The sequence below is a fragment of the Gymnodraco acuticeps genome, unplaced genomic scaffold (genome assembly GCF_902827175.1).
Source record: "Gymnodraco acuticeps unplaced genomic scaffold, fGymAcu1.1, whole genome shotgun sequence".
Taxonomy (NCBI): Eukaryota; Metazoa; Chordata; class Actinopteri; order Perciformes; family Bathydraconidae; genus Gymnodraco; species Gymnodraco acuticeps.
In genome coordinates, this window is record NW_022990943.1 from 408755 (window position 1) to 417500 (window position 8746).

At 40.9% G+C, this 8746-nt stretch overlaps 1 protein-coding gene across 5 annotated transcripts in view; it reads left to right on the top strand.

The window, feature by feature from the left end:
- The window catches only part of LOC117558517 (apoptosis-stimulating of p53 protein 1-like), a 107764-nt gene that overhangs the window by 66830 nt on the left and 32188 nt on the right, over positions 1-8746 (top strand). Inside the window, exon 1 of one of the 5 annotated variants that reach the window (XM_034234767.1) lies at positions 2202-2652. The exons of the other annotated variants lie outside the window; for them this stretch is intronic. Within the exon in view, the coding sequence (XP_034090658.1) occupies positions 2551-2652 (102 nt within the window). The 5' untranslated portion in view covers positions 2202-2550. Of the gene's footprint in view, positions 1-2201; positions 2653-8746 lie in introns of those variants that run through there. 5 annotated transcript variants of the gene reach the window in all.

Below are 8746 nucleotides of genomic sequence, written 5' to 3' on the forward strand. Positions count from 1 at the left end.
TACAGTCCATTTACTCAGTGCTCAAGGACACTTTCAAGTGATGCGCGACATTGTTTGGAAAATATATAGCCTTCCTTAAAACACATACATAATATATACTTATAACATAATATTCATGTTGTTTTTTACCTTTAAAGAGCTTCGCAAGATTATTTAAAAGTCCAGTTAATATCAATGAAAATGTCTCCAAATTTCAACATAATACTTCTGATAACACCTTGGTCAGTGTATTGACCATGACAAAGAAAAACGCCTTGTATTTCAATTTTGGTTTTTCAATTTTAAAACGAAAATTAAATATCCAGTCGTTTTTTGTTTTTGAATATCCATTTGTGAAAAGAAAATCCAATGACCAAAACATACACTGACCAACCTTATATTTAAATCTAACATGCATGTTATTTTTACAGACCAATACACACAAAGCCCACTTTTCACCCAGAACAGCAGCACTGGCAACAATTCCAGTATGCTTCATCTATTGATGAGTGCACTTGTGAATGTGTTAGTGTGTGTACGTTTGTGTGTGCTTGTGTGAGTGTGTGTATCTGAGTGAGACAGATGTGTATCTGTTTCAGAATGAAAGAATACATGTGTGATGCAGCAGTTCGGTCACATATGACCTGTGTGTGTGTGTGTGTGTGTGTGTGTGTGTGTGTGTGTGTGTGTGTGTGTGTGTGTGTGTGTGTGTGTGTGTGTGTGTGTGTGTGTGTGTGTGTGTGTGTGTGTGTGTGTGTGTGTGTGTGTGTGTGTGTGTGTGTGTGTGTGTGTGTTGTGTGTGGTGTGTGTGTGTGTGTGTGTGTGTGGTGTGTGTGTGTGTGTGTGTGTGTGGTGTGTGTGTGTGTGGTGGTGTGTGGTGCTTGTGGTGTGTGTGTGTGTGTGTGTGTGTGTGTGAAGGGGATATGACGCAGCAGGAGTCAGCTGTATTTCTAACGTGTGTCCGAGTGTGTGCACATGCATATCATGTGAATGTGTGTGTGTCGCTGGTCCCGTCCCATGCTTGCTGCCTCACGGTTAATCTGCCGGCGTCAGCGTCATCATTTCCCTCATAACACACATCTGGACAAGGAGGCGGAGGCTGATAGAGAGGAGTTGGTGCCCCATCAGGCTGTGGTGCAGTGATTTCCCTTCTGAGAGAAAGTGGGAAAAAGAAAGAGGGAGGTGTGAGGGAGAGAGAGAAGGGGATGTCGCTGCAGCAAAACGCCAGCTGCAGAAGGATGACAAGGATGGAGAGAAGGAGAGATGAAGGAGTGCAGATAGATAGAGATAGGGATTAAGAAGGTGTGGATGAAAGAGGGGTGGAGGGGGATACAGAAATAGAGTGGTGCAGTGATGATGTATTTTTGTAAGCCGACCCAGAAGTTAGCATCGCTAAAGCTGCATTCACATGATGCGCGGTAAAACGACTCTGCACTGTCGTCGCCATTCTGTTTTTTATGAAAGAGCTCAACATTTTCACTGAGCGCTCCGCTCAAAGTTCAAATTATTGAAATGTTAACAGCTGACCTTTTAAAGCGCAACCGGTCAGAGGACAGCTGTATGTAGCGGCGCAAGCTAGCAGATTCGGCCAGAGAAACACAACATAACTGGCTGGTTTTTTTCTGCGCCCAACCTTGCGGTGACCGAGGAACAATCGCCTATCATGTGAATGCAACCTAAAGCTCCCTTGAGAAAAAGCAAAGGGATTTTTCCATTTCTTTTTGGAATGTTGCAGACAAAGAGATCTGTGGCAAACACACGTTTCATACTTTTGATGATACTTACACGTTATGGTTAGCAGGATAATCTCCGCATATTAACACAACCGCTAAGCTATAGGCGGCTATTGTTCGGCACCATCACGTTTAGTAGTCTCATTTAACCACTTGATAGCGACCACCATTTTTATGACACGTAAACGCTTCAGACATTCACCAGTGGGGTATTTACTGACGTATTTTATGTCGTGGAACAAAACCTAAAAGAAACTCATAAGCTTGTGTTAACCATATTTGATTTCAGGCTGCTAACCAAAAACTAACCATGCTCAAAATAACGAAAATTACATATAAGACGAGGGAAACGGAATTGGTAAAATGTAAACCCAGTTCTGGGTTTAGGGACTCATTCCTGCACCACTCTATCTTTATAGGTGTAGGAAGAGAGGAGGTGTAGTTCCATGGATGGATAGAAGAAAAAAAGGAAGTTGTATAAAATGCGATTGGATCATCTCTTTATGTACTGGTTTATGGGTGTAGACATGTTTGCACTGTGTTAATTGAATGCAGTGGGCTCTACACGTCATAGGAGAACACACCAATGCTGGAGAGAGTTTCTATGAGAGAGGTGAGGTGGGTGGAGGGAGAGAGAGAGAGGGAGAGATAGAGTGAGAGTGAGAGAGAGCGAGAGTGTCGTAAATCACAGCACATCATCGGGCGGACGAGAGGGAAAGTTGTGATAAGGATCGCTCTCATTTCCCCCTCCCTCTGAGCGTCTCCCTGTCAAGCCTCCGGCAACATTTTGTCCATCTGAAAGCATAGAGGTCTGCTGATTCTCTGCGAGGCTAAGAGGATGGAGTGGAATGAGGTGGATTTGGTACAGGAATTTACTGTTGAAGGACAATGCAGCAAAATTAAAGTGCGCTCCTGCAGGATCACATGGGACAGCCTGCAGGTAAATACAGCGCGGCGGGAGGCTGATAGAAGCTGCATGTTAATGTCAGCAGCGCAGTGTGCAGGGTGTGTAAAGTGTGTTCAGCAGATTGCATGACACCCTTCTTAAGTGTCAGCGTCAACTGTTAACTTTTCTGCAGCTGGAGGATGCATGTCCTCATTAGGGAGATTAAGACACACTACTGACACACTGTTAACTTGGGACACATAATCTTTAGTCCGGACAGCAATCAAGTGGGTGTTTGTTTGAAAGTATGGATATATTGGCTGGCTGTGAAATGTAGTTTTCAATGCTCAAAGAATGTAAGGGTTTGTTAGTTGGACATAGAAGCTCTGGTTCAGCAGAGGGTTCTGGAATATTCTGTTCACTCACCTTTTAATACATCTTTCAAAGGCCATTAGGATTAAATATGGCAACAAACTGATTACCAGGATGTGAAATGCAGTCACTACTTAATATTTTGTTAAATAGCTGTGTTTCATAGATTTACATAGTTTAGAGCTATTTTTCCAAACTGTAGTTTCTGTTTTTATTTGTATCCCCCTTTAAAGACAATTTAATAAAATACTATTTTTTTTGTTTTCACTGTTTGTACTTTGTACCCGTGAAAATAAATGCACAACACATGACTTAAGTAACCGTGAGACAGGACTTAAGAAATCAGGTGACACAAGTCCTGTGTTGCTATATCTATTATTGTTATCTGAACTAACAAAGAACAAAGTTCAGATACTTCACCTCTGAATTTGAGTAAACTCAGAAAAAATTGTTCAAAGCAATACTTGTAAATTGCTCTCCCAAAATGTGTAAGGGCAGGGGGTAATTCAGACTGCATAAACATAGATGGTTTTCAAAGTCAAATTATTCAATGATATGATTCAGGCACATTTGGTTAATTTAACGATTTATATTGATAATTGCCTGCTTAAAAAATGTAACAGCAACATAGCCTTTATTTTCTTCCATACAAGTACATTGATTGTACCAAACTGAACTAACGTGTATAAGGAGAGAGGAAAACACATGGGCTGCTGTCCAAAAAATTGCAAATAGAATCCGACTGCAACCAAGCAACATAACTTACATGATCAGCGTTTGTTGGTCACGATCAGTTGTTTCCGTGAATGGCCAAATGTTGCAAGGAATTGTGGGACAGTATTATCTAATTTCCATTCGTAAAGTATGGTCCAGTGTACCCCAAGCTAAAGGAGATAATATTGGAAAACTCAAGCTCCTTTCCTATCATCAAGAGAATTCGAACAGCTCTTATCATGACTCATAGTTACTTCCGGTTGATTTCACTCCGGTATGAACCTTCCGAATAAGCAAATAAGACTGTTCAACCGCAACCGTGGACTAAATGAATTAGCTGAAACTTGTTTTTTCTAGTCATACTGGCACTGCCTGGTCTCCTTTAAGGTGAAACTATAATGCATTAGCAGTAGATTAGTTTGTATATGCAGACTCATAATGCACATGGAAGTGAGTATCTGCATTCTGTCATAGGTCAGCAGTTAGCCACTGACATGTGGCTCCACTGACTGGAAAATCTGTGAAATGTGCAAAATGTTATCGTCTGAATCCTGATGTAATCTGCATTATGTTTGAAATACTGCGTGTCTGAATGATGTCTTACAGAATGAAATGAGTAAGCCTGGAGGCGTTGATTCTGTCTATTGCACAATATGGCTATCACTGTCATTAATCACTGATACTGATATTAAGCAAAGCGCTAATGCTGCCAGCGTTAAAGCTCTTCTTGTTGAGAGGTTAAATGGCCAGTGGGTTGACAGTGACAGGATGGAGTCATAGCAGCGGTGCTAAAGCACGCGGGACCAGCAAAATGTGAGCGCTGAGCACGTGGAATGTTTTGAGTGTGCGAAGTGCGCCCCGCCAATTTGTTTCTATGTGTCTGCCACCAAAAGAAAGGCTCTTGAGGCCTAGTACATACAGTGGCAATGTCTCAAGTCATTGCCACTGTATGTACTAGGCCTCAAAAGGAGTATTTTGCTAAATCTTGAAGATTTAGCAAAATATATACAGTAAAAAAAATACTACAAATCCACATAACAAACAATCTAAAAAAAATGTATGCAATATAATTATTTTAACCTGCTTTATTTGGGGGTGAACCTCACATCCTCTAGCGCAGTGGTTCCCAACCTGGGGGGCGCCAAAGATCGCAGGGGGGGGCGTCAGGCCTCAGATGATTTTTTTACATATAATTGTAACGCAATACATGATTGTCACTAAAAACCTTGTCTCTACATTACAATAAAATATAACAAGTAATTGATTAATTAATTTGAATACAAATTCAAGTTAGTAGCTATTAAAGGCATAAAAAGACAGAAATGTATAATTATTTATTTAATATAAATGTTTCTTCTGCCCGTTAAGTGTCCAAACCGGGCTTTTCTGGTTAAGTGCATTTTTAAAACATAGTCATTGTCCATGCCGGTTTCAGTTGGATTATTTGTCACAGTTGCTCCAATCAGATCGGTCTCCTCCATTTTGTAGATTATTTACAACTTTTGAATTCACATAAACACATCGGCAAAATCCGGCTTACTTTGAGCATGTGTTTTAAACAGTTTAATCCCTTTGTAAATTGTTTCCACTTGCACCGTCCTTTAATTTCTTCATACAGCAGGAATCCAAATTAATTCATCCTGATTCCAATAACCATCAAAGTCACTCCAATAGTGCTCCTTAATTACGCTTTCTTCCTCCTTTAACAAAATACTTCACATTCATCCATGAATTTATGGATACAGCTCTCAACACTCATATGAAACAGAACTGTACACAGATTTTCAATTTCTTTATGGATATTTTACAAATCGCTCCCCTTTTAAACTGTATTCTTGTTTTACTGCCATATAGTATTTCATACCTGTTTTTCATTTATGCTCTTTTTTTTTTTTACAACTATAATGATCATATAAACGTGTGCCTCGGAAATACTTATTTACATTAATCGTGACCAAACCATTTGAGACTAGGGCTGCACGATTTTGGGAAAAAAATCTAATTGCGATTTTTCTGACAAATATTGCGATTGCGATTTGCGATATTTGTTTTTATTTGTTCCCAACGGAAGTTTATTGTAAAATGCGGCCATAACTCCGGCTAGGAAGGTCGTATCAACGTACTCCCGTCTCTAGCACCCCCGCAGCCCGAGCTACGAGTGAAAAAACTAAACTTACATGAAACTTCCGTTGGGTTGCTTTAAAGTCAAGCTTCATTTTTAAGATTCACCCTGTAATAGAAACATGTGATGGAAAAAAAAAAATTGTAAAAAAAAAAAAATGTTACAAAAAATCGCAGGCTTTGCGATTTCATAATCGCATCATTTCATAATCGCATCATTTAAAATCGCGATTTCGATTTAAAATCGATTAATCGTTCAGCCCTATTTGAGACCCACTGAGATAACTTAGACTAAAGTTAACTCTCTAAACACAGAGAGTCATTTACTTCACCTGAGCTGAGGTTATCTGAGACTCTCAGTCTGACAGGAAAAGGCTAGTCACTGACCTTTTTACCTGTGCTGGACTATGGTGATTTGATGTATATGAATGCACCTGCCAATTGCCTGGTCAAGTTAGATGCTGCGTATCACAGTGCACTGAGATTTGTGACAAACTGTAAAGCATTAACCCATCACTGTACCCTGTATGCAAGGGCTGGTTTGCCTTCGCTAACTGTACGGAGGCTCAGTCACTGGTACATTTTTATATATAAAGCCATGTTAGGGAAACTTCCATCTTATATCTGCTCCCTGATCTCACGGCGAATTGTAAGTGGCTACTGCCTGAGATCGCATGCTGTAGTTTTATTAAATGTGCCAACTGCTAGGACTGTCTTAGGGAAGATAGCTTTTAGATGCGCAGCTCCTCTGTCTTGGAATAGTCTGCAATTGAAATGGAAACTGAGCAATCTGGTGCCACTAAATGTTTTTAAAGCTCGGTTGGATGCTACTCAATCGGAAGCTGTTGGTACCTGCTCATGTGGATAGTTATTGTAAATTGTAATCCCCGTAATGATGCTGTAAGATGTCCTTTTTGTTGTTCTGTTTATGTTTTTATGTTTCATGTGGAACCTACTTGAGCAGGTCTCCCTTGAAAAAGAGATCAATGATCTCAATGGGATACACCTGGGTAAATAAAGGTTTGAAATGAAATGAAAAAATGAGAGTTCTCCCTCCACCTTGTTGTTGAAAAAGCTCCTTATATCCGTTAGCGTAGCTAGCTAGCACCAGATGCTAACCACAACGATCTCCGATAGATACCTACCGGTGCACGTTCCGTGGCTCGTGCCACACACACACAGAGCAGAGCTTGAATGAAACACAGAGACCCATACGTAGGCTACTTGTACTGTACTGTAGCATGTTATTTTCGAATCAATCATTTTTCAAATTATGAATTTCACACATAAAAAAAAAAGACACATACATTTCTTGGGGGTGCTTAGGGGGTGCTATGGCTATCCTGGGGGGTGCTTCAGCACCAGGATAGCTAGGATTATACTGTACAATTCTCTGGCTGGGGGGGGGGGGTGCAGCAAATTGTCTAGAACCGGCCCTGGCCAGAGCCCAAACATAAACAACCTCTGAAATGTCTAAATTCACCAATCGTAATCGAGTATTCAACTAAGCCGTGTAATATAAAGAAATAAAACACCGTAGAATGTCGTTATTAAAAACATCTAGTATTCAACAAAGCAGTGTAATAATCTACAGTACAGATACAGTAGTACTGCATGGTCATACAAACCGGCTTTAGATGTGTCGTAGCTAGTCAGAGGTTTAGAAAGAAGCTGGAAATAACGTATCAGACCAGGTGCAGTGTGTGTGTCCCTGCGTGTGTCCATGAGTGAGCGTACACAATAGCAGGATGTGACCGGGCAAACACCTTCCGCTGTTTCTGCTAAATGCATTCCTCTGCTCCCATCTCCACACACACACACACACACACACACACACACACACACACACACACACACACACACACACACACACACACACACACACACACACACACACACACACACACACACTTCCCAATAAAATCCTATAAATGTTTGTTCTGAAGAACAGCTACATGACAAAGTGTTCCGCTGTGCTTGGTTTGATAAAACTCTCCTCTGAGTTTAAAAATGGGACAAATCATGTGTGTGATTAGATTTTTTTTCCAGCTGAGGTTGATGTGTGTGTCACAGCCCTGAGCAGATAAGATTCCACCGATTTCCCCTCAAACCAATACTATAATTCTGTCACCCTGCCAAGGCCACCAGCTGCTAGACAAATAACATTTCGTTTTTAAGATATGTACTTTGCCTGAGCTAACTGCTTTTAAATGTGCCCTGAAATAGGCAAGACAAGTGTGTGTGTGTGTGTGTGTGTGTGTGTGTGTGTGTGTGTGTGTGTGTGTGTGTGTGTGTGTGTGTGTGTGTGTGTGTGTGTGTGTGTGTGGTGTGTGTGTGTGTGTGTGTGTGTGTGTGTGTGTGTGTGTGTGTGTGTGTGTGTGTGTGTGTGTGTGTGTGTGTGTGTGTGTGTGTGTGTGTGTGTGTGTGTGTGTGTGTGTGTGTGTGTGTGTGTGTGGGTGGGTGGGTGGGTGGGTGTGTGGGTGTATGTGGAAGGGACAGCAGTGTTTGCAGCTGAAGAGTTGCTGATAGAAAGAGGAGGACAAGAGTGAATTTCGTTTGACATCATTTTGATTACACAATTTCACAACTCGGAGATAAACGTTGGGTCAACATGACAAAATGACACACCTGTTACATCGAAACACTTCTATGGTTTATAGGGTAGACTTCCTTACGACCAGTGTTGGGTGTCACGCGTTACAAAAGTAACGGAGTTACAGTAATGTATTACTTTTTGCTGTAATGAAGTAATGTAACGCATTACTAATGAAATGTGGGTATATATGTCCAGCGCTCCAGTTACAACTCATTTTAACCCGAAATTAAATGGTGTTTTGTTTTTTAAGAATTTACAAACATCGCGAGACATTCCGACACCAGAGAAAAATGTTGCGGGTAGATTAGTAAGCCTGGTGTTTACCCTTCAGGCTGATCAAGATCC